The 27,593-nt window shown below is 37.1% G+C and overlaps 1 protein-coding gene across 1 annotated transcript in view; it reads right to left on the bottom strand.

Moving 5' to 3' along the window:
* Positions 1–9,190: 9,190 nt before the first annotated feature.
* Positions 9,191–27,593, bottom strand: part of l(3)72Dn (UTP4 small subunit processome component l(3)72Dn) — a 166,492-nt gene continuing 148,089 nt past the window's right edge. The window contains exons 14-16 of the mRNA XM_068225020.1: positions 26,164–26,292; positions 14,409–14,527; positions 9,191–10,284 (exon numbers count right to left, since the gene is read on the bottom strand). Coding sequence (XP_068081121.1) covers positions 14,411–14,527; positions 26,164–26,292 — 246 coding nt within the window. The 3' untranslated portion in view covers positions 9,191–10,284; positions 14,409–14,410. The remainder of the gene's footprint in view (positions 10,285–14,408; positions 14,528–26,163; positions 26,293–27,593) is intronic.

Genomic DNA, 27,593 nt, shown 5'->3' with positions numbered 1-27,593 from the left:
TTATTAAAATACACTGGAAAACATTTTAAAAAGTACGTAATTATAATCAATTCATATTAGAAAGCCTTATACAGGTATTAAAATTACCCTCTTCATTTGTAGATTAAGGTTAATTTTAATCATGTATCAGTTATTCCCACACCGCATGTAGATGAAAATGTCCCAAATTATGGGACGAAACATGTACTACTCTTTTTAATGTGTTTAATGTTTTAGTGATCTAATAATCACCAATTGTATTGTATTGAGAATGGGGACAGTTACATCTCTCAATTAATTGAATGGCTGACATCAATACGGAATGAAATATATTTTACTTTTAAAGTAATCTTGAGAATTAATACTGGTGTATGCATTTCACAGACAATATAAATTACTGTACATTTAAACTTGTTTGAGAGAAGGACAAATAAAATGGTGTAGAGAACTAGTATGTGCCGGTTCCTTGTCTGAACGGTCACAATACTAGCTTTCGGTTCAAAGGGCCCCAGCTTCGATTCGCGGCTGGGCTGGGGATTTTTAATTGCGTATGGTTAATTCCTCTGGCTTGAGGACTGGGTGTTTGTGTATGTCTTAATATATTTCTCTTAATTTACATTCTCGTTACACTACACTAGCCACTACTACAGAAACATTCCTCTGGCTTGAGGACTGGGTGTTTGTGTATGTCTTAATATATTTCTCTTCATTTACACTCTCGTTACACTACACTAGCCACTACTATAGAAACATTCCTCTGGCTTGAGGACTGGGTGTTTGTGTATGTCTTAATATATTTCTCTTCATTTACACTCTCGTTACACTACACTAGCCACTACTACAGAAACATTCCTCTGGCTTGAGGACTGGGTGTTTGTGTATGTCTTAATATATTTCTCTTCATTTACACTCTCGTTACACTACACTAGCCACTACTACAGAAACATTCCCCTGGCTTGAGGACTGGGTGTTTGTGTATGTCTTAATATATTTCTCTTCATTTACACTCTCGTTACACTACACTAGCCACTACTACAGGAACATTCCTCTGCCTTGAGGACTGGGTGTTTGTGTATGTCTTAATATATTTCTCTTCATTTACACTCTCGTTACACTACACTAGCCACTACTACAGAAACATTCCTCTGGCTTGAGGACTGGGTGTTTGTGCATGTCTTAATATATTTCTCTTCATTTACACTCTCGTTACACTACACTAGCCACTACTACAGAAACATTCCTCTGGCTTGAGGACTGGGTGTTTGTGTATGTCTTAATATATTTCTCTTAATTTACACTCTCGTTACACTACACTAGCCACTACTACAGACACATTCCTCTGGCTTGAGGACTGGGTGTTTGTGTATGTCTTAATATATTTCTCTTCATTTACACTCTCGTTACACTACACTAGCCACTATTACAGAAACATTCCTCTGGCTTGAGGACTGGGTGTTTGTGTATGTCTTAATATATTTCTCTTAATTTACACTCTCGTTACACTACACTAGCCACTACTACAGAAACATTCCTCTGGCTTGAGGACTGGGTGTTTGTGTATGTCTTAATATATTTCTCTTCATTTACACTCTCGTTACACTACACTAGCCACTACTACAGAAACATTCCTCTGGCTTGAGGACTGGGTGTTTGTGTATGTCTTAATATATTTCTCTTCATTTACACTCTCGTTACACTACACTAGCCACTACTACAGAAACATTCCTCTGGCTTGAGGACTGGGTGTTTGTGTATGTCTTAATATATTTCTCTTCATTTACACTCTCGTTACACTACACTAGCCACTACTACAGAAACATTCCTCTGGCTTGAGGACTGGGTGTTTGTGTATGTCTTAATATATTTCTCTTCATTTATACTCTCATTACACTACATTACCCACTACTACAGAAACATGCAATAGTGAATATATCCCTCCACATAGGGTTGGTGTCAAGAAAGGCATCATGCCATAAAATTGGGCCAAATCTACCTCAAGTGCTGACCTCAATAAAATGGGACAATTGGACAGGAGGAAGAAGTAGAGAACTAGTACACTGATCTTACTTCTCATCACAATACAGTCTGAGGATGGTTGCCTAGCTGTACTTCCTCTTATTGGCTTTACACTCCACTAACATCTACTACAGTTTTCAGAGATGCTGAGATGCTAGAATTTAGTCCTGTAGAGTTCTTTTACGTGCCAGTAAATCTACACGACACAAGGCTGACATATTTGAGCACCTTCAAATACCACCGGACTGAGCCAGGATCGAACCCGCCAAGTGGGGTCAGAAGGCCAGCAGCGCCTCATCCACTCGTCCCGACTCTTAAAAAAAAGAGCGTGGGTGGCAACCATGGGGCCCTTAAATGAGTGTGGCATTCCTTCCACTTACTTGTGCCTGTCTCTTCATTTTAATTTTTACTATCTGACTTCCCTTGGTCAACTCTTGTTCTCCATGGACTCCATGCCACTACTTGTTCTACGACAGTGAACAATGCTTGGTACGAATGTCGAGAAGGAATGATTTATGAAACCTTCAAAATAATCGTTGGAAAATATTCCCAGCAACAGGATAGTGTTCAGCAGAGGATTTATGCCTTCTTGGAAATAGTTGTGTTTTGTCTTGCTGAAAATCAGGAAATGTCAATGCTTTCTTAAATGAGAAAAAGAATTAAAGACAGGTGTGGCCTGTGGAATGAATAACCTAAATATGAGAGAAAAATGTGAATGACAACTGCAGGCAATGGCACAGTAAAATGTAACCATTACTTGGAGGTTATATTTAGTTAAAGTAGGTAAAATTAAATCTGTAATTGGAGGTTGCTACAAAAGCTATCTCACAGATGCCACGGCACATACCAGCATTGTGTTGGAGAGGCCTAGTCTAAAGAATATTGGTAACTGAAGAGTTCTACTCTCACCTGTCCAGCAAAACCATCAATATTAGAATGGGCTTGTGAGCAATGTATCCCCTGAGGGTGGGGGTGGAAGAATACATCCACAGTAAGAAGTGATTAAAAGATAATCCCTGAAGCTCTTAAGAAGATTAATCAATGTTATTGGCTTTGCGTCCCACTAACAAGTTTTACGGTTTTATGGAGACGCCGATGTGCTGGAATTCAAGCCCGCATGAGTTCTTTTACATACCAGTAAATCAACCAACACAACGCTGATGTATTTCAGCACCTTCATATACCACCGGACTGAGCCAGGATCAAACCTGCCAAATTGGGGTCAGAAAGCCAGTGCCTCATCCACTCAGCCTGACTCTTAAAAAAGAGTGTGGGTGGAAACCATGGGACCCTTACATGAGTTTGGCACTGCTCCCACTTACTCATGCCTGTCACATCATTTTATTTTTTCCTATCCGACTTCCCTTGGTCAACTCTTGTTCTCTTCCGACCCCGATGGGATTAGCTTCAGGGCGCCTAGGGAGTCTTTTGTTTTCACGCCTTCTTTTGCCAATACCTTTATTCTTCCTTTTACCTCTTCTGATTAGTGTTAATAGAAAATGATTATGCAGTTGTACTTACACACTGTCAAATAATAAACACCATCATCCCCTGCGAGCAATTAGTCTCAATCTAGTTGTACAAGATAACTGAAAGGAAGTATAACTATTTACTGTATATTGACAACATAGACATTAATTTAAATATTTTATTGCACTGCCTCCATTATGCCATTTTTACAGTAAAAGTAGACACAAAAGATACATTTTAAATTTTAAAGTGCAAACCATGTTTAAATTTGGAAATTTCATTAAAATACTGCCAATACAATGTTTCATTTCAGACACATTTTAAAATTAAAACTAGAAAGTACAATTTTCTTGTATTTGACATAAGATTCCACTAAGTATCTCCGTTAAAAAGCATCAAAAATAGATATATCTTTGTCGTAAACATTCATAAAAGTCATTCTGATAAATGGAATACTATCTCACATTTATTTTTGCTAAAAAAAGATATTCATCAAATTTTATTTAAGTGTACACAGAAGAAATTATACTACTTAGAATATACAAGATACTTAGCAGCATCAAATTCACATTTACATGTTCAGACTTCATAATATACTGTAGGTACATTATACATTTGCTGGAAGTATTCTATCCCTTATATACAGAAAATAGATTCTCTCTTATTTAGTTCTTAGCACATTTGACAAATACATTACTTGTAATTCAATGCAATAAATTGTTTTACAATTGAAATATTATTAACATAATAATTTCCACAGAACCATGTTTAAGAATATATGCTTCCTTCAGATGACTTGCAGTGAGTAATACTTAATTATACATGGCAACCACGTGACAAATTTCCAACAACGTTTCCTATTGAAACAATTCTTGGAAAAAATATATGTCTAGAAAAGTATGCACCTAAATCAAGTTGGATTTAGAAAAACAGAGAAAGAGTAATGCCAAGGTAAGCTGCAAATTTTAAGAAGGTAGGTAATACATTTAAGTTGCATACAGTAAGTTTTTCTCATCGGTTGGCCAGCAAGCGCGCCCAGCTTATCTGCCTCATGTTGACTCATCACTTCCCGTTACACAAAGCAGCGACAGCACAGGAATCCCTGCACTTGGAGTTCAGGTCTGTGCTTAGAATGTGTATTAAGTGTTGATCTGTCGCTTCAACTGTTCTTGAGTTGTGAACTGTTACTTCAGGGTATAATTCTCATAATGCCTCCACATGTGTACACGGTAGAGGAAAGGGTATTTATGTATGATAATTATGGGAAAACAGAGACTTGCAGTCAATTTGTAACACAATTTCCAGGTGTACGCCCCCCGTGCAGAAACTCTTAAACAAACTGAGAGGAACTTGTTCTTTATTCAACAAGTGAAGTGTTAAAAAACGTGTACTTAAACGAGGAAAAAGTAAATGAAATCGCAGAAAGATTAGAATATACACCTACAAAATCCCTAAGACGACTTGGATAAGAAGCCGGGGTTTCGAAGAGCTCAGCAAGGCTGGCTACGAAAATGTTAAAATTGAAATAGCCTCAATTACGGAAGACGAAGTTACGCATGTGAATCGAAGTTTCCTAAGATGATGCCAGAAATGTGTGGATGCAGGAGGAGAACATTTCCGACATCTCCTGTCACAAGGTACAAGCTTATTTTTCTTAATTTTAATTTTTATCTCATGTCATGCTCGGATAAAGTGAGCAAAGTGCTGTCCTTGTTGCTATGTCATGGAGCAGAGAGTGTTGAGTCAATGGGGAGCAGATAACTGATGAGAGAAATTCACTGTATTATTGAATGTCACCCCATGTGGTCTTTTATTTGGAAGAAAAAAACCTGAAAAAATGTACAGTAGAAGTCTGTTATAGCGAGAATTCATAATTTACTTGCTATAACGGATTGTCGTTATATCCGATTTTTCGTAAAAGTCCCATACACATTAAAATTGGTATGAAACAGCAATCAGTTTGTTCAAAACTTGCGTTTTCGCAGATGATACCCACACTACGGCTTGCTACATCGTTATTTTTCTAAATCTGATACTACGTGAAAGTGTGTTTAATTTCATTCTGAAAAAAATTATATCACTCCAGAGGCCTCTGTGGCAAACGTTCCAGTTTTCTTCTTCAAACAGCGTCACCTAACCTAACCATATATGTATAATGAAAATGTATTTCAAGTCCACGTAGAGAAATAATAACCTCCTCGCTACAAAATAACTCGGGAACAGCCTTTCCGAAATTTAAGTAGATGCAAAAAAATATAAAATATCCTGAGCTGTATCCCATTCTTACTAAATTGTAGTATTTAGCATTAAAATTAAGCGATCATTTACTTCAGCTTTTATTTTTTAAGAGTTAACTGCTATCGGACACATTTACGTACTCATTTTGAAAACATGTTATCCTCTTTCATTTCCATTTTTCTTTACAGAACAGCAGTCGATGGGTATTACTAATTGTGTGCGACATCGCCTTCATATGTCGACGAGAGAGCTCACTAGTGGACATACCAAGGAAACAATACCGAAGATGATCGATGGCATGCAATATAATCAATGGATGCATAAATGTCGGCAATGGAAAAAATCGTGCACGCTTAATCGCTCGTAATAACGGACGCGTCAGTGATAGGGCTCTCGTTAGAACTGAAGAATAACACACAGTTTAATATAAGAATTTTGAAGGGACAGACAAAAACTGTCGCTATAACACGGTTCTCGTTATATGCTGTACTTGTTATAGCGGACTTCTACTGTACTTCCAGAAAAACATAGTCACACAAACTTTAAAAGAAAGTATATTTGTAGACTATTATTTACAACTATTCATAACATTTGGTTGCATTTAGTTTACTGTTATGAGGAAACAAACAGAGGATTGTTTCTACACATTACACAGGTTTGTTCTGTGGAGTTAACTTCAACAACTGACCGATTGTTCCATACAGAAGATATTTTATTCCTTGTCAAAGAAGCATTCAAATATCTCACTGACTGACTAATCCCAGAGTGACGAGTAGTTGGATCAGGAAACTGTAAGGATTCAGTCTGGAGATCATCCCTGGATCAATGTGAGAGGATTCAAGGCTATTTTTAGGCTTTACTTGGCAGGAAATTCTATTCAAGGAAAACATTGCATGTTTATCATGTTTGTGGCTGAAAACTAATCTGGTTAGTGAGCACAACTGCTGTCCTGTAAGACTGTCTACAAAACCCCTTTCAACCTCCCCTACAGAGTCCTCATTAGAATGCATAGCCGCATCCAGTGGCTCAATGTATATTTATGTCCCTTACATCTTTGCCACCGTCTTCCAGTGTACATAATACTTCCTCTAAGGTGAGGCCACTGGGGAGGGAACTAATTACAAAGATAAGTATAGGAAAGGAACAAACAAGTGTCAAATCAAGTCATATACAGAGATATAGGAACAAGAAAGAAACACATAATAGGATGAACACAATAGCAGATATAATTATCTGCCTTAGATTTCAAACTATTCCTACTATATGAAAATAAAAAACTGTGTTAATATGTAATTCTCTTGTTTTTCTGATAAATGTAATCTACTCCATATTAGTACGAAATAATTGTATTCTTCCTAATTTCAAATGACAAACATGTACAGATTCTTTCAGCTGGCAATCTGAAGAGGTGAGCATAAAAAGTTATCCTTCTCTTTTGGATTATGCTTGATATCTTTTCGGTATGGTGTATATTTCTAAGTTGCTCCAAAATCCGTAAACACCATTTTTGAGGTTGGAACAAAGAATTTTCCAGATAATCCTCCTTTCCTTAATTGCTACATTTTCAAGCAGGCTACATATGTTCAAAGTGTTAAACATTCTAACCACAGTTTGATAATGTCTAATTTTTGCATTACAATTTTTGCATTTCGAGAGGTAGACTTTTTGTTATAATGTATATGTTTTGAGTGAGTCGGAAGGCTGTTTCAAACTTGTTGACAAGTTTAAGACTTGACAAATAATTTTCATTTCCATGTTGATGTTAACTTACTTAAAAACAAACTTGAAAAGATGTTCCACAAAATCAACACTTGTTGTATACTGAAACAGATTTATTACACTAGAGGACCAGTTTCAAGTCATCATAGAGACATACTTAGCTCAAATATTAAAATCAAGAACCGTTATACAATTACCTACAGACAAAAAATTACAACAAAGTATCATATGTTACATAATATCAAACCACTGAGGGTTCTGGAAAATTATTCCTCAATGTCCTCTTGTATAAATTTATAAAAGTGTTACTTTTAATATGATTTTTAAAATCAGAGACTCTTTATCTCTAAGTATGTAATTGTATAATGGTTCTTGTTTTTAAAACCTGAGCTGAAGATGACAGCATGATGAGTTGAAACTGGTCCTCTAGTGTAATAAAAGTGTTTCAGTAAATAACAAGTGTTGATTTGGTGGAATATCTTTTTAAGTTAGTTTTGAAGAAAGTGTTAAGACAGCAAACTTCTCAGAATTGTTGGATTCGACTCATTCACCAAGGTATTTGAATCTTTCCACTTTCAAGATTCTACCATGGGTAGTCAGAAGGTGTGGTGGAGCACGTATGATGTTAGAAATGAAGTGGGTTTGGTGTAGGAGATTTTGAGATCAATCTTAACTGCACATTCATGCAGGTAATTGATTTGTTGAGTAGCTACTTTAGGAGAGGAAGTAAGGAGAGTAAAGTCATCTGCAAAAGCGAGGCAATCAATACTGATACCTATTTGTCCTATTTGAACTCCATTAGAAATTCCTTTAAATTGGAGAACATGTCTCCATTCCTGGATGACCCATTCGAGAGCACAGTTGAAAAGTAGTTATGTTAGTCCACGTCCTTGCCATAGTCCCGTTTTTATTATTATTATTATTATTATTATTATTATTATTATTATTATTATTACAGCCTAAATTGCCATGGCAATTGCACTGAAATATAATGTGCTAACCATCAGTCACAGCGAAGATTCTATTAATTTACTTTCGGTATAACTTGTATTGGAGAGGGTATTCCACGATACATGCAACCAATTTTATTAACTGACAAGAGATACAGAAGCAACGACAAAAGTTCATGTATACATGATGTTCATTTGATCTTACTTCCTCATTAAAGCTACCTGAACAGTTTGTATGGAAATCATCACTCAACGTGTTTGCTATAACTAATAAAAGCAACTGATACTATATTACGCCGTGTGTTCTAGGGCTCATTCTTCTAGTGATGTCATCCACTTGGCAATGAGCAACTGATGCTGTCTAATAAATAGACTGAGATATGAATTAATCAAACCAGGATAAGCCAGATATGTATCTGATGAATGGACCTACCATCTGAATTATTACATCTCAATGTGTTTTTCCTAATAACACCTTCCAACCAAATGAGATTCAGGCTCATTTTAAAAACAAATATCAAACCAGTTACTGTTTTGATTTATACTTTAAACATGACAGATTTTCAAGTTTATGCTATATGAAACAAATCCAACAGTTTCTCTCTTTTAATAAGGCACACACCTTATAGACTACCATGTCTAAGAAGACCCGTTTATTATCCAAGCAATTTCTATAAGACACATGTTTATACAAACCTTTTCCCTTGTTTTACTGCCTTCTGTCCACTGATAGAGGTGAGTCCCACATGTTATGAAATATGCTGAAATCAAAATGGAGCTTTCAGCCATACACAAAACTAGCACAAGTACAATCTCACTGTACTGATCATAAAATAGTTTAACAATGTTGATGTATAGGTTGGTCACAAATTTATGCTGCAACCATTCATCTCTGCAATGTACGGTATGTTCATTTGCCAACACAAGGCAAATCAATTTCATTGATAAATCCATTAATCACTGTTTTACTACTAAAATCGTGAGGCACTCACCCTCATTCTATAACACACTGAACTTGTCTTGAGAGATTACAATCTAGGGGATGATAAAGTACTCAAGTGGATGTAAGTTCCACATCATCATTTGTTACTAATAATAGTATTGAAAAACAATGATATCAACAACAGTAATCATTATGTCTCCTCTATTTTCAAATCATGTAAGGATCAAGAACTAGTGAAAATTTGAGTTTCTACTGTGAATTTTTGAGCCAATTCACTGAAATCAGCCTACTACAGCTATCTTATCCCACATTTTTATATCTTACAATTCTACACAAAATGTGCAGCTCACAGAATCTAAAAAATTTCAATTTCTTTATCTTACATCCTCTTCTACACCTTGTGATATTTTTCTCTCGCACCCTATTTGGTTCACCTTTGTAGATTATGATGTGCAATGAAAAACAGTTTCACTTGTTGCCTGTGGATTTTCCTTTACGTATGTGGAGAGGTAAAATTCTAATATCACAAAATAGGCCACAAAAGTTGGCAAGATAATCAAATAGAATCTTCTTAAGCTAAAGTATCCCACAGAATATTTTCAGGATAATAAATTCCACAGCTTGCTACTTGTGCAGTGGAACATTTAGCAATATGCCAGGTCCCAAAAATTCAACATTACAAAAGATGATCAACAAATGTTTTACAGCACAAGATTTTGGGAGCTGGAATTCCGTGACATAGATGACGACAGCTTCCAGTCAATCTGTTTCACTTTTATCAATAGCTATACCACCGCATGCACTATGCAAGATACCAGCTCAACAGATACAAGAGATGAAGGAGAAACATGTGGAAACCACATAAACAACAAAGCAGTCAGCCACCTCCTTCATGTGACCCAACACTGTGCTCGATGACAATATAACCTTCCAGAATAGGAAGTTTACATTCCAAGAACAAGCATGAAGCTGAAACAATTCACAATACATTACCTCTTTAATAGCTGAAGAACATGCATACAGGTTTCTATATCAGTAGTTCAGAAATTACAATAGGTTATCGAGGGTATATCAAAACTCAATGGTAAAACTTCAGGAATGGATTCCTCACAGAGAAGGAAAAAAGGGTATGCCAAGATAGGTCCGGAAATGCATAATGGCAGAGTTATCCAAACTTTACTTGGCCATTATGCTCTCCTGACTTAAACCCCTGGACTTATCTTTGGGGACACGTAAAGTCTTTTGTGTATTTGACTGCTTTTGATAATGAGTAACTTTCCGTGTACGCATTATGGCAACCTGACAGACAGTTCTCACTACATCATGCATTAATGATCATATTTGACACTCAATGCAAAAAGTATATAGGAAAATATTAAATATTTTCCTATATACTTCATGAAACTTTCAATACGGACAAAAATGATTTTTATCACTTGTAACTCAATGCAAAGACGAGTGGAGGCCTATATTTAGCCAGAAGGAAGTCACTTTGACAATTTCATCTGATACTGGAACAGAGTGTTCCAGCTGGTGTTACAGATGTATTCAGTCGAACAGTTTTGGGAGTATCTGACTGAACTCAGGTTAAGGTCAGATAACCCTCTAACATACATTTTTAGACCCATGTTGTCAAAAAACTTTTTCTTCTCTCTGTATGAGGAATCAACTCCTGAAGTTTTGCCATTGAGTTTTAATAAACCCTATATAAAAATCTAAGTTAACAAGTCCCATTATACTGAGTGTTTCAAACCTTTTGGATCAAATTGAAACAGTGACAGTTGAGTTCACAACCAATTATATTGAGATATAGAATCAATGGTCAGAAATGCATATTTATTGTGTTATGGACATACACAGTGTACACAGCATAACATCAATGTAGCTCATAGTAATTTTTCTAAGTGACGGCCACCAGTCTCAATGCAATCGGTTGTGGACCCACTATTACCTGTTTCAATTTGACCCAAAAGGTTTGAAACACCCTGTATCTTTTAAATAGTAACAAACCTCTAATTTAAATGATTAAAAGGTGACTGCGGGAAAATAGATCAACAGCAGTTGCAATGATTTACATCAGAAAAGTAACATCATGAAGCAGAGGTACAGAGAGCTTCATGATAGCTATAGAATGAGAAGAGGCTCCATATGGCAATGTTCCAGTATTCATACCATCTGTAAACTAATACCTTAATATAAACCAGCACTTGGAGCATACACATATTGATATAAATGTTGATTATGAGGTATGCCAAACAATGCCATAGCTGCCAACTTATAGAAATCAAAAGTAGGAAGATAGTTTTAATTCTTGGATTTCATCACATATATTGCGCCATGGTCTAAGTGAAAAAAAAGGACAGGATAAAAGGCATACATATCTACAGTTACAATGTGAATTGAATATTAAATTTAAAATCTTAAATTAAAAAACATAAAAATGGTTACAAGAAATTGTACCTAATCACTCATTTATGACACATACAAACGAATAATAATACAGTCGAACATCAATATCTCGAACCTCCATTACTCGAATTTTCAGTATCTTGAAGTAACTTAAATTTTCCGGCCATCTGTCCTATTCTTCATGTATATTTATTTCTCTATTACATGAAATTAGGTTACACAAATTTCTCGATTTCTCGAAGCAAACATTTCCTCTCTTGAAGCAAAAAATACTCTGTAACTCGAATTTTGTGCAACATTGACAGTGCAATACGGCATTTGTGGTTTGTGAGGAACAGTTAACAAGTAAAGAAAGGGTTACAGTGAAGCTAGGAACTAATATGACGGGAACCGAAAAATTTGAACTTCTAGTGATCGGAAAATCGGCAAAGCCTCCCTGTTCCTTGGGTGTCAATTACCGGTCATGTACGAAAGCAAGCCCAGAAGTCGCGGATGACAAGCTCCATTTACGAAACTCGGCTGCGTGGTATTGACGAGACGTTTCAACGTGAAGGGAGGAAAGGTTAACCGCAACAAACAGAAGAGACTGATTTTTTTTTTTTTCCAAAGGTGTTAACAGAGCTATGATTCTCGTTTCACTACTGTATGAACTGTATCCTGTCTTCTAAAAAGATACTATAATAAGTGTTATAATTAAAGTGATGCCATAAAATAATGTATTCAGTAAAAGTGTGTGGATGCATATGATTCAATTATGTGCTATATATACATGCCCAAAAACGGTATTTTTTAGATCTCGAAATTCCGACAACTCAAAATAAAATTTATCTCCCAAGGTGATTCGAGATATCAAGGTTCCACTGTACTTATATCATACCGACACATGCAACAAAACGCAAAATAGACTGTAAAATGAATGGAAATTTAATTTTATAAGTATCTCTGAACACTTGGAGGTAAAGTTTGTTATGTTTTTTGGCCATAACATGAAGAGAACATACCAGAAACTGTCACCAACACAACTCCCTGAAATAAATTCAACTCATTAAAATTATGAAGGGGTAATGAACAAAAAGGCACTGAAATACGCAAAACTACCACATACAAAACAGATCGGTAAGTCTCATATATTATTAACATACGACTTTGACACAGGGAAAAGCACAGAACTGCTAGAAAAAAACATGTGCCTTACAACTCCAACGAAATTACGCACAGGAAAGATGTTAATAGTGCGCGAACCACACAATAAGAAACTCATCCTTTCGTCCCGAATAACTGACTCGGTACACGCGTTAGCCTCTCTTGTTTGTAGGACGACTGCCGTCTCGAATCCCCAGCCGTAAATCACACATGCTGCTGCAGCGAGCAGGAAACACGATACACGAAGGCGACGGACGACACACTCGCGAAATAAAGCATCAAATAAACACGCTTGAAAATGAGATGGTAAATTACACAAGCACATAAGAATTTAGCCTTTATCCTACAACCGTACTGGAGATTATATAGGTCAAAAATAGGAAGAATTAAAAATAAATAGGAAAATTGGAAGACGAGTTAAAAAACGGAAAGTTTCCGATAAAATTGGAAGGGTTGGCAGGTATGCCATGCTAATTCAACATGTGGTGTAACGAGATTTGTAGATTGCGGTTGGGCACAAGAGGATGTCATTCCACCCAGTTCGAGGCAAGCTTGGTCAGAGAGGAGCCAACAAAACTATACCAAATGTTGAGCTATAAAGTTGAATTTGAACATGAGCATGACAGTGATGGGAAGTGTGTGGCCATCATACTCTTTATCATTATCATTTCCACTTCTGACTAGAGATAAAGAGGAAATTATTATCTCATATTTCCTCTTAAAATAATGAGCACCACGACTCCACCACGTACAGTCCAAAGCCCGGCTACAAGAGGAGGAGAATGATGATCTTGCTGTGATGACCAGAACTAGAAAACCAAAGAAGAGAGGCTAGAAACTCCATGGAATTCTGGCATGAATAAAACAATTCTCATATCTACTGACTCTGTCTTCTCTCCTTGCTCAGAAAAATTTTTATCCCTCCAGTCTTCCATCAATGTTACCAGTGGTATCATGCATAATTTTGAGCATGATTACTGACCTTACATAATATGTCAATTTATCTTGCATATTTTATCTATTATTCTTGCTGTTCATCTATGGACAGAAATAAAATGACACACACACAGATGAACACCAATCTCAATAACATCTTACTATTTTCCACACTGCTTCTTTATTTTTTACAGGTATGTTTATGGTGTTACAATTTATATTGAAATTGTTGTGTGTTTGACAGACTGGAAAGTTTTTATGTTACATTTTACAATCTGCTTTATGTCGCACTGACATAGGTAGGTTTTATGGTGATGATGGGAGAGAAAAGGGCTAGGAGTGGGAAGGACGTGGCCATGGTCTTAATTAAGGTACAGCCTCAGCATGTGCCTGGGGTGAAAATAGGAAATCACGGACAACAATCTTCAGGGCTGCCAACAGTGGGGTTCGAACCCACTATCTCCCAAATGCAAGCTCACAGCTGCATGACCCTAACTGCATAGCCAACTTGCTTGGTTGTTTCCCACACTCCTCAGCACAAAGAAAGTTTGTATGTAACAGAGAGAAGTGAGGTGATAATCCTCTCCTTGGATAAGGCTACTTACCATTAAATTCCAAACCGTTTCTTCTTGAGTATTGGTGGCAGTCTCTCTGCTAGGAAAGATGGGCACAGTTCAACAGCTAAAAGCTCATCATCTACCAACCATTCCAAATATATCAGATGCTGTAAAAGATTATAATTTTTTTTTTAATACTTCCTTGTTTCCTTATATACACAAAAGATATAACAATTAAAACCAACTCCGAAAGTACCTAGTCCACATTCCATAATGCCTCACCAGGTATAGCAACATATATATAATGACATCTATATTTAAAAATATTGACACGACACTACAGCTTCAAATTTTACAAATTTGATGATGATGATGATGATGATGATGATAATGACAACTGCAGATTTAAAGTCATCTGTGAAAATTGTGAAAATTCTACGTCTGTGTGCTTGCTTGCTCAAAACCAATTCCACTGTTCAGCAGTTTACTTCAACATCTTAGTTAAACATTTCTATGGTGAACTATTCATACTTTGAGCTTCTCCTACATTTCTATAAGAATAGTGTTGAAAACACATGTTGCACACTATTAGAAGGTGCTGAGTACAAAACTCAATGGTTCCATTAATTCCTTCCCCTGCTAATATGTTCTGATCACCCATAATAATCAAGTTAACTTCTTTTTTTACACCTGTTACATGTTCGCTTATCTCTTCATAAACTACCACATCATCATCATCATCATCATCATCATCTTATGTGCATAGTGACATATAAATCTGAACTGTCACATTATTCTTGCAAGTGACAAAGCTTCCTCCTTTCCCTTCATATGTCCCCACCACTAAAGTTGGTTCATACCCAGAACTATGAGAGCAAACAACAAATCACACTCCTCGTCTCCATACCCAGTGTAATCCAATGTGGATGTTCATGCAAATGGCCTCCAACTATTGTTAGGACTTACTGTAAATACACTGATAAGCCATTATATTATGGCAATCCCAATCCAGGATTATTTATTGCACCTGAAGCACGAAGAGGTACACGTGATATATTGGCAGCATGGTATATATATAAGGCAGATCTGCAGGCTCACTGCTATATTTTTCTCTGGCATCAGAATGGGAAAAGCGAGCAATCTCTCTGAATTTGATAGTCAAACTGTGATGGAATGGTGCCTTGGTTCCAGCATCTCTGAAGCGGCACATCCTATTGTTTCCTCTCATGTCGCTATTGTGTGCACGAATCGAGAGTGGTGCAACAGTGGGCAAACAACACGTTGTTCAGCCATGTATCGACAGGGTCTCATTGATGCCAAAGGCCAGCAAAGACTGTCCCACATTGTTCAGAGCAACTGCAGAGCCACAGTTCAAGAAATTGCCAAGAAGTATAACAATAATGCCCAAGGAAATGTTTCACAGCACATGGTTCAGCGAACACTGCTATACCTGGGACTGCAGATGATACAGATTTCAATCCCATAAGAAATTTGAAATATTTGCCCTGAACAAGTAAATTCATAATTCCAATATAATTGGTCCGTTATTGAAAATGATGAATTTTCCACTTAACTCATTCTTGGTTGCACTGGCAATGCCCGAGGCTCCAAGTAGCCTTTACAGTGGCCATAATTACATGCTCACACCATGCATCTTGGCAGGTGTGCTAATTACCAACTGATGAGCCCAAATAGGCACAAAGGCATGAAAATCTGGCAATCAAGAATAAGTTAGATGTAATTTTTTTTATTTCAAATAACGGACCAATTATACTGGAATTATGGGACTGTAGATTTGAAGACCCAGTTGTACCCCATGGTTCATGGAGTGGGTTACTGTAGTCATGTCCTGGTTCGTGAACCATGGGCAAGGGCTGGGTGGCCTAGTAAGTGGTCCTGAGAGTTGGGATACCAGTTACTATAGAATGGGAGTGGGCATCTTGGACATATTCTTAGTCACGGCCCTCCTTGTGCTCAAGCGGCTAGGATGATACAATCCCACCGGTAGTCCCTAACTCGTTAGAAGAGACATCCTCACTTGGACTATGTCCTGCTTCACAGAATTTTCACCGAGCAAGCTCAGAACGTTTCAGCAAGCCTCAGACTTATCGGAGTAATGGGAGTTCCACTTCCATTTGGTAGGTGACAGACTCCTTGGAAACAACTTGGTGAACGAAATGGAATTCGATGGGGAGGTATCAATATTAATGGGACTTAAGGAAGAAAGAAAGAAAGTAAAACTGGCCGAGTCAGCAAAGAGGATGCATCTGGATATGTTAGGAGTTACTGCTATTCAGGTAAGGGGAAATAACGAGGAGGAGATAGGAGATTTTAAAGTGTACTTGATGGGTGTTAAAAGGAAAGGGCAGAGTGTGGGGTAGGACTGTTCATTAGCAACACTACTGCACGCAACATAGTTTCTGTTAGGGACGTATATGAGCAAATGGCGCGGGTAGATATGCCAGTTGGAGGAATTAGATTGAGAGGTGTGAGGGTGAAGATGAGGATGAAGTTGACAAGCTTTTTGAAGCACTGAGTGACATTGCAGTCAGGGTCAACAACAAGGATAGGATAGTGCTACTGGGTGATTTTAATACGAGAGTTGGAAATAGAAATGAAGGGTAAGAAAAGGTGACTGGTAAATGTAGGGAAGATATGGATGCTAATAAGAATGGGAAGCATTTGCTGGACTTCTGTGCTAGTATGGGATTAGCATTTACAAGTACATTCTTCAAGCATAAGGCTATTTACTGCTACATATGGGGTAGGGGCACCAGATCTATAACATACTATATCTTAATTGACTTTCAATTCAGTAAATCTGTTAGGAATGTGCTGGTTTTCTGGGGATTTTTTATTACATGGACCACTATCTGATATGTACTGGACTAAGTATCTCCAGGCCTCGGATAGAAAAAATGCAATCTGCAATCTGACGAATAAGGATAGAAAATCTCCAGGATGAGGAAATTGGATAGGAGTACATGGATATGATTGGTGAAAAGTTCCAAACAATGAACAGTAAGCAGGTTCAAGATATATAAAGAGAATGGGTGGCATATAGGGATGCTGTAGTAGAAACAGCAAGGGAATGCCTAGGGACAAATGTGTGTAAAGATAGGAAAAAATCAAACATCTTGGTGGAATGATAAAGTGAGAACAGCTTATAAACGTAAAAAGAAGATATATCATAAATAGCTCGAAACAAGGTCTCATGCAGACAGGGAAGTGTACATAGACGAAAGAAATGGAGCGAAGCAAATAGTTGTAGAATCCAAGAAGTCATGGGAAGATTTTGCTAATAGTCTGGAAAGGCTAGGTCAAGCAGCAGAGAAACCTTTCTGAACAGTAATAAATAATATGAGGAAGGGAGGGAAAAAGGAAATTAATAGTGTTTTTGTCACAGGTGAACATGTAGTGGAAGTGGAAAGTGTTTTTTTGAAGACTTTATTTGTAAAGTATGATATAATGTTTTATTTGTAATGACCTAACCTGTACTGTGTAATATTTGTAAATAGTAGTATTCAGTTCTATATTTACTGGAAGTATCCAGAAACTTTTGTTATATAAATTTTTGAACAGGGTGTGTTGCCTTTTGTTGGTTAGGTATTCTAGAATGTATTTTCTGACTGTTCTGGAAATGGAAGGTTCGTGATCGCGTATTCGAGAATGTAGGTTAAGTTCGCGACTAAAGTTGGAGTTGTGATTGGTGAACCTAGGAGGGGATGGGCAGACTCATGCATTCTGATTGGCTACTCCAAGGCCAGGGTTTACCTATATATAGAGAGCGAGGCAGCATTCGTGACAATTCGGTCTGTTTTGTCTGTCTTGGTCTGTCTGAAAGTTTTACGCCGTGTGCGACGCCTCGCTTCTGGGATGGGCCATCTTCGGGTAAGCACTCTTGAATTCCGTTCCGGCTAAAATTTCCGTAATGTTCGGTTGCTATTTCGTATAAGAGTTTGCCCTAGCCTAACCTAGATTTGCCAAATTAAATATTTGTGACACCTTAGCTTTTCAGCTGGGCTTGCCTGTTTGTTTTCGAGGCATTCCCATTTCTTATTTCACTAAATATGTAGATTGTAATTTAATATATTTACCTTGGGGTTTGCCTCTGGTAGTTCAGTGTCACTTGATGTACGCTAGAGTTTAGGAGAGTACGTTCACTTCACTGTAAATTGTAATTGCTTTTTACGTTGCTTTTAACCTACTAAATTGCATTGTACAATTGGATTTGTAACTAGATGTATAGTTGGTTTGATGTTTGAAACATGTAGCGAAGCCATTATCAAAGAACTTCCAAGATATGTGTATCACGGAGCATATAGTTCGTAAGTTGCAAGTTGGTGGTTTGTTTGGAATGTATTTGTAAAATTCATTTGTAAATAATATTTTTCAAATTTAAGGATCACGGCGAATTATTTCAGAGTCTCCAAACTAAGCCATGCCCTCGGTAAAGTCCTAGCTCCTTTCCACCTTCCTGGTTTATTATCCACTAGTTGGCCCTACTGTTTTACGTATGTTGTCGGCAGAGACCCGCGTAGTTCAGCTGATGTTTCGCTGAGTGTGTAGTGGTTTCTGATATTGTGTAGTTGCTCATACTTTCCCCCTTTATTGTGTTTAGTGCTTTGTTTTGTGTAACCACTGTAGTAAAGGTTACAGTTTTGGCTAAATCTGGTGAACTCATTATAGATCCCAGAAAATCACTGGACAGGTGAAAGAAATATTTTGAAAATCTTCCCAATATAAAAGGAAACTTTCTTGATGATGTTGCGAACAACTGAGCTCATAGGGAGGAGGACAGCGATGTTGGTGAAATTACACTTGAGGGAGTGGAAAAGATGGTAAGTAACTCCAATGTCATAAAGCAGCAGGAATAGATGAAATTAGACCTCAAATGGTGAAGTATAATGGGGAGGCAGGGATGGCCTTCGTAAAGAGTAAAACGATTAGCATAGAGAGTTAATAACGTACTTTCTGATTGGAAAAAGCAATAATTTCACCTATCTTTCAGCAAGGCAATAGGAAGGATTGCAATAACAATCGAAGTATCTCATTGATCAGTATAGACAGCAAGGTGTTCACTAGGATTTTGGAAGAGATAGTGCGATCAGTGGTTGAGAATAAGTTGGATGAAATCCAGTGTGGATTCAGACCACAGGGGATCTGACAGGATCAGTAGGCACCAGATAACTGAAAAATGCTACAAGAGGAACAGATAGTTATATTTATGTTTTGTAGATCTAGACAAGGGATAAGACAGAGTAGCAAGGAAAAAGGTGTTCAACCGTACTTGGGGACTCTCGGATTAGGGGTTAGATTATTAAAATCAATCAAAGGCAAAGGACAACTGGGCTTCAGTGAGAAATGATGGTAGAATGAGTTCTTGGTTCAAGGTATTTACACGGGTTAGACAAAGCTTTAATCTTTCACCTTTGTTGTTCATAGTTTATATAGTTTACTGAAAGGTATTAAGTGGCAGGGAGGGTTCAGTTAGGTGACAATAAAATAAACAGTTTGGCTTATGCTGATGACCTGGTGTTAATGGCAGATTGTGCCGAAAGCCTGTGATCTCATATCTTGGAACTTGAAAATAGGTGCAATGAGTATGGTATGGAAATTAGCCTTTCCAAGATTAAATTGATGTCAGTAGGTAAGAAATCCAAGATAAGTGAAAGTCAAATTGGGGATACAAAGCTGGAACAGGCAGATAATTTGAAGTATTTATAATGTATGGTCTCCCAGTATGGTAGTATAGCAACTGAGATCGAATCAAGGTGCAGTAAAGCTAACGCAGTGAGTTTGCAGTTGCTATCAACAGTATTCTGTAAGAAAGAAGTCAGCTCCCGGATGAAACTATCTCTACAACAGTCTGTTTTCAGACCAACTTTGCTTTACGGGAGAAAAAGCTGGGTGGACTCAGGAAATCTTATTCGTAAGTTAGAAATAACAGGTAAGAAATCCAAGATAAGTGAAAGTCAAATTAGGGATACAAAGCTGGAACAGGCAGATAATTTGAAGTATTTATAACGTATGGTCTCCCAGGATGGTAGTATAGCAACTGAGATCGAATCAAGGTGCAGTAAAGCTAATGCAGTGAGTTCGCAGTTGCTATCTGTAAGAAGGAAGTCAGCTCCCGGATGAAACTATCTCTACAACAGTCTGTTTTCAGACTAACTTTGCTTTATGGGAGCAAAAGCTGGGTGGACTCAGGAAATCTTATTCGTAAGTTAGAAATAACAGACATGAAAGTAGCAAGAATGACTGCTGGTACAAACAGGTGGAAACAATGGCAATAGGACACTCAGAATGAGGAGATAAAAGTTAAATTAGGAATGATGGATGAAGCTATACACATAAACTGGCTTCGGTGGTGGGGTCTTCTGAGGTGAATGGAGGAGGACAGGACTCTGCTATGCAGGGTAAGAAAAGTAGAGGGAAACAAAGATGACAATGGTTAGACTCAGTTTCTAACGATTTAAAGATGTTTAGAACTAAATGTGGTCACAGAACTAGTTACAAATAGAGAATTGTGGTGGTGTCTAATAAATTTGCAGAGGCTTGCAGACTGGACGTTGCAAGTCATAACAGTCTATAATGAAGATGTATGTACGCATGTATGTATGTAGTTGTAGCCCATTGTGACTGCACCCCGCTTACAGCAGTGCATATGGTGGGCAAAAAATCAACAACATTGGACTGTGGATGACTGAAAAAAAGACTACCTCTTCCAATGAATCTACATTTTTGGTTCATCATATTGACAGCCAAGCATGTGTATGCTGATTACCATTACCAGCTGATTGCAATGTTGCATGGAGACAGGCCGGCAGAGGTGTGATGGTCTGGGTGATGTTTTTTTTGGGACATTGTGGAGCCCATTATCCTGGAACACCAATCTCTAACAGGAGTCCGGTATATGGATACTATTGGGAACCAAGTTCATCCGCTCATGCAGCAATGTTTCCTGCTTGTGAAGGTTGCTTCCAATGGAGAAAGCACCATGTCACTTTATCACCAGGATTGCAAAGGACTGGTTCGAGAAACATGATAATGAATTTACTTTAATGTCGTGACCCTCAAATAACCCATTTATGATCACAACAGAACACTTTTTGGTTTGACTTAAAGAAGCACATTTGTACTACATCACAATGCCACAATGTGCACCAACTGGAAGACTTGCTGTCAAGCTAGTGGTATGAGATACCCCAGGATAACTTCCGCTTCCTCAGTGAATCAATGTCTTACTGAGTGGTCGCAGTTTTGCAAGCTAGAGGTAGTCTTACACCGTATTAAGTAGGTGGTCATAATGTAATGATTCTCTGGTGTATACTGTACTATCGACCATACTTGCACCTTTCATGTCTGTTACCTCAAGTTTATGTATTGGATAGCTCTCTCTGTGGTAGTGTGTCGGCTTCCAGATCCCAAGACCACGGGTTCAAACCCAGCAGAAAGTCTGATTTTACAAAGGCCAAAAAATGTCTATTCGACATTCCATGACGCACAACGTTGGCATGTAAAAAAATTCTGGTGACATTTAGTGTACCCAACAAAATTCATTAAAACTCAGCCACAGATGCTCGTTTCGTCTCTTAATATGAGACATCTTCAGCTTAGTAATATATAAAAAAACTAGAGACACACTAATTAAAACACATATAATGAATTGATAAAAAGTCTTTAAAGAGCATGTTATATGTTGTGAGGGGAAAAACACTAATTCTGTACATTATATCATTTTCACTGGCGAGTGATTAAAGTCCTTAAAAACAACACTACACCATGTACTGTGTGCATTTTCTGTCTTGAAAGGTAAAGATAAAGCAGGGGAAATACCTCTCAATTATAAACTGTAATAGATCAAAAAACTAACAACAGTTCTAGAATATTAAATCAACTAATTGAAACAGATCCATACATAAAATTTACACTAGAAGTAGAACATGAAAAAAACTAAATTTTTTAGACCTTACAGTAGAATGGAAAAAAGATCACCTGACGTACAAATACAGAAAACTAACTCAAACTATTAATACTATACATAAAGATTCACATCATCCAGGAATCCATAAAAGAAATATTCCACAATTTGATTAATAGAGCCTATAACATTCCCATGTCACAGGAAGATTTCAAATAAGAAATAAATACTATTTACAAAACAGCAACTAATAATGGATACACTATCAATTACATAGACAAAATAATCAACAACAAGAAAGCCAAAAATGCAACTTAGGAAAGCTAGTAAGAATAACAAGAACTTTGCAACAATAATATTTATTAAATCACCAATATATTCAAGGAATACAACTATGAAGTAGCATTCCAAACAAATAACACCAATTGTCAAATAATATACAATCAACAAAGTATTACACAAATCAATGGATCTAAATTCAAGTATTTATAAATAATTGTTCACAATGCAAAAGAACTTATATAGGTCAAACTGGAAGAAACTTTATATCATGTTACCTTAAACACACAAATGCAGCAAAATATAATAGATATTCAGCGATGAGTACGCTTGAGTGATTTTCACCATATGTTTACCGCAACAGACCAAGACTTATAAATAATTTTACACATAGTAAATAAAGGTACCCAGATGAACATACCTGAAATAGTTTATAATGAAATAGATCAGAAATCGTATCTTAATTACAGACAGCACAAATATATTATCAGATGAAATTTTAGCAATAACATCGCAAAAAGCAAACATAAAAAATGTAAAAAAGATATTACCGATAATACAAACAGTACATTTCTCCTATCATAACATCCCCCTCCAGCCACACCGTCCATGCCCGCACCTGATCAGCTGCCTGACATTAGCAGTCAGCTAAGCTACCTGACATTAGCAGGCAGCCAACAGCAAGGTGAGGCAACACACATTCAAAAGGGATCAGCAGGAAAGTGAGTACAGTTACCTCATTAGAACACACCAATGTTTATACATCTTTCAATTTCAATTTTTTAAATATTATTCCTTTTTTTCTTTTTAGACTCCCATAACATCTAATACACCAGAGATACAAGATCTACAAATTCTGTATTGAGCTACAGATTATAATCGAGAGGAGTTTCCCCTGCTTTATCTTTACCTTTCAAGATAGAAAATACACACACTACATTGCTTAATGTTGTTTTCAAAGACTTTTAATCACTCGCCAGCAAAAATTATATAATATACAGACTTAGTGTTTTTTCTCACAAAGAAGTAGGAAAAGAAAAAGAAAACAACCATGGCAAATAACATGCCTTCTTAAAGACATTTGATCAATTCCTTATATGTGTTTTAATTAGTATGTCTCTTGTCATTATTTTGAATTACTAAGCTGAAGATATGTCATATGAAAAGACGAAACATGTCCTTATAAACATGTGTCATTCTTTGACAACATAATAACTGCATCGAAAGGGGGTTCTTGATTTTAATTACACAGCATCAATGCGGATACTTAATAATGAAGGTCATCAATTGTAAAACTGAAGAGTATGAAGTTAGATATTCTCAAATTTAAACAAATACCTGCACATGGTAGCTGAGGCCATAAGAGATAATATTGTGTTAATAGCAGAAGATCGGAACTCAAGGCTATTAAAATGTTGGAAAACAATGGGCTGGAAGTCAACAAATCCAAGTGTTCCAGCATTATAATAGATAAAGGAAATCTTAAAAAAGTAAATCTACATATATCAGAGAAAATAACGATCAAAAGGATTGGCAGAAACAATTCAATAATAAAGTTATTAATAACCTAAAACATAAAGTTGAGAAATTAATCACCACTCCACTTCTGAAAGCTGAACAAAAATTATAGATACTAAATAACCACCTATGGCCAACACTTGTGTATCCATTACAGAATGCTCCGCTCGATCAGTTGCCAATAGGATTCCTTAAGGATGTAGACTAGATGTTAAAGAGAACGCTCAAAGAGATTCTTTCACTCCCTATTGATGTTCCGGATGCCATGATTTATTCACTACAAAACACATAGGTTGGTTAAGGCCCAGTGGGAAGCATTTATTCAAAATCTTAACATGGTAAACATTCTGGAAAAGTCTAACAACATATATGCACTCTGTGGGAGAAATACTGAGAAAGAAAAAGGTGATTGCTTTCGTAATTTGAAAATTGCTACAAGAAAAACAACAACAAAAACAAATTGCAAAGCTATCAGGGAAAGGCTAAGAAACGAGGAGTTTAAAAAATGCTGCTCCCTTCCTAAAAAAGGTAAAGAAATTGCCCTCTTTGCACAGCACCCTGAATGAAATAAGTGGTTCACAGAAAAGGTAAGCCTTTCAACATCAGAGTGGACTGAAAGCATCAAAATTATGGCAGACGTGGCTCCAGTAAGAAGCTTGTATGATAGAAGCCAGGAAAATAACCTCTGAAGGTGTGCCTGCAGTGAGATTGAAACTTTGGGACATGTTCTCAGCTACTGTCCATTCGGCTCATTGTTTAAGAATACTCGCCATCACACAATTCGCAGCCTTATTGCAAAAGCCTTTCGCGGTAACAGGTGGGAAGTATATGAAGAAGTGAACTGCTTAGCTGAAAATGGTAGCACAAGAAGAATAGATATTCTAGCCATCAATAAACAGAGATTGTTCTGTAATATTGGATCCAATGGTACGTCTAAGAATCAGGCGAACAACAGCCGCATTATGTGCACTCTGAGAAGCAGGCAATCTACATTCAAGTTTCCAATTACATCATGGAGAAATATCATGTTAACTCCATCACCATTTACGGATTGTTAGTGGGTACAAGAGGTACCATACCGGGGATGATGGCCGAGTTGTGGAAGATGTTTTCCCTCAAGGAAAGCTACCTAGCCACGATTGCTGAGGTGGCTGTGCATGGGCCTGTGCTTCTTTTAAGGAAAACCAGTTAAGGGCCAGTTTCCTAAATCAAGAATATATTATTATTATTATTCCAAGAACTTCAAACTCAGACACTACAACTCGGTCGTCCAACCATCTATTCTGTATGCTTCTGAGTGCCTTGTAATGGCCAGGAAGGGCCCACTCAGAAAGCTGGAGTTAAAAGAGAGGAAGATCCTGAGGAAGATATTAGAACCAATCACAGAGAAAGGAGGTATTTACAGAATCTGCCAAAATGATGAACTGTATGAACACCAGGAAGACATCATCACGTCTATAAGGAAAAGGCACCTGACCTTTTATGGACACTGGCCTGTCTGGATTCCGAAAGACTCACCAACAGGATATTCACACTTTACATAGTTATGGTATGATCGTGCACTCATGACAGAGAGTCAATGTATTTAATAGGACATGGACTGGGAATCTGGAATAATGGCGTAATAATCATGGAGATGCACTAGACAGGGACGTCTTAACTAGTTTTGACAGTAACAAACAAACAAGTACTGAAATACTGCATTCCTATTTAAGGTGACAGATGATGTTTTCTCGCTGGTGCAGGGTTTGCTGTTTTAATCTTGGCTCGCCATTTTGCATGATCTTGGGCATCGTGTGGTCTTAAGCTGAGAGTCTTCACATCAGCATTTACTGTGTCATGCCAGCGGTGCTTTGGACGTTGACGTACACATTGCCCATTAATTTCGAAGGAGTGGATGAAATTGGCAACTGTTCCACTGTAATTGGTGGTCCATAGGTTTGTCAGCTGATCAGGTATTTGAGAGACAGATCATCAATGTTCTGCCGTACATCTGATTCTGATCTCTACTCTTTGAAACCTCTAAGACTGAAAATTACTATATATATTTTACACCTGCTTATTCTTCTACAACTTTCTTACCTTGTACTTCTTGATGACATGGAATGCATGTGGAGGGTCAGCAGTGCGAGGATGAGATTGGAAACTATCCATACTATCTGAATGGGACATGTCAAGGCGAGGTATCTTTGCTTCTACAGTTGGCAGTTCCTGAAATTAAACATGCCACATACATCATATTATGATTGTAGTAGCACAGTTTATGTATTACCTGATTCTGTAGTACTCGTATTTAAGTGCTCCTTCTCCTTAATACTTTCAACTCCTGTCCTGTGTTTATGAATAAATATAATTCATTTGGAAATATTATGAATATTGGAATTTAAAAAAAAATTAATTTAAGAGTTGTATTCCAAAAACCAGTTTCTTGTCATGTTAACTTCCCAATTCCTTAGTAAAATTCTTCCTTTGAATTAAACCTATGCTTAGAGTTTACGATACGGAGTGGGTTCATGTAGTAATGTCCTAGTTTGTGAACAATAGGCAACAGCAGAGTGGGCAAGTATGTGGCCCTCACACTCAGAATACCCGTGGTTATGGAGCAGGAATACGCATCTTGGACATATTCTGAGTTGAGACTCTCCTTATGCTCAGGCAGCTAGGACTACTCAAACCACCAGTGGTCTTAAAGTGGTGGTCTTAACTCTTAAAGTAAAAATTATCTCTGGGACATAGTATAAGTCAGGCTAGTACCCTTCTTCTCAGAAATTCACTGAGTATGCTCACAGAGGTTTTTGCAAACTTCAGACCTATGGAAGTGAGAGAATTCCATTTCTATTTGAATAGTCAGCAATTCCTAGGGAAGAATAGTGGAAAAAAGAAAGTAAAACTTGATGAGTCAACAAAGAGCAAAGAGGATGCATCTGGATGTATTAGGAATTAATGTTATTCAGGTAAGAGAATTTAGCAAGTAGATTTTGCAGTTGCAAGTATTAGGACTAGACTGGACTTATTTTAGTGTGTGATGAAGGACTCTGTGTATGGGAAGAAACTGCCAACACCTGAACTACTCAAGGATTACATGTCAGCAAGTTCCACAATTATTAATTCTGACTGAAAGAACTTCATGTAAAGATGAGAAGACGCAACTTCGAAGTTTTTCAGTTCTCAACGAAAACCAACTCGTAAATGTTGCTGTTTCAAGTTTAAGTATTAGAACAATAACTGTCTTCATTTACTGAATACATAAAACCAGTTTGACATGATGATGATGATGATGATGATGACTACCTAACAATGTTATTGTAAGCTTTGTTAATCTAGGCAACCTCCAATTACTGTATGAGGATAGCAGTCAAACACTAATAATTTTAACACCTATAACACTACACATGTAAAAACCACACTATTAAACACAAGTGTGATTTGATAGAATATGATGATTTTCTTTCAAAAATGAAACGTCAGGTATTTTGCGGTGTTATAGGTGTTACTCTTAAGTGTTCGACAGA

Source organism: Anabrus simplex, chromosome 1 (assembly GCF_040414725.1).
Source record: "Anabrus simplex isolate iqAnaSimp1 chromosome 1, ASM4041472v1, whole genome shotgun sequence".
NCBI lineage: Eukaryota > Metazoa > Arthropoda > Insecta > Orthoptera > Tettigoniidae > Anabrus > Anabrus simplex.
The sequence above is the reverse complement of the archived record's forward strand: the minus strand, read 5'-3'. Positions and strand labels throughout refer to the sequence as shown.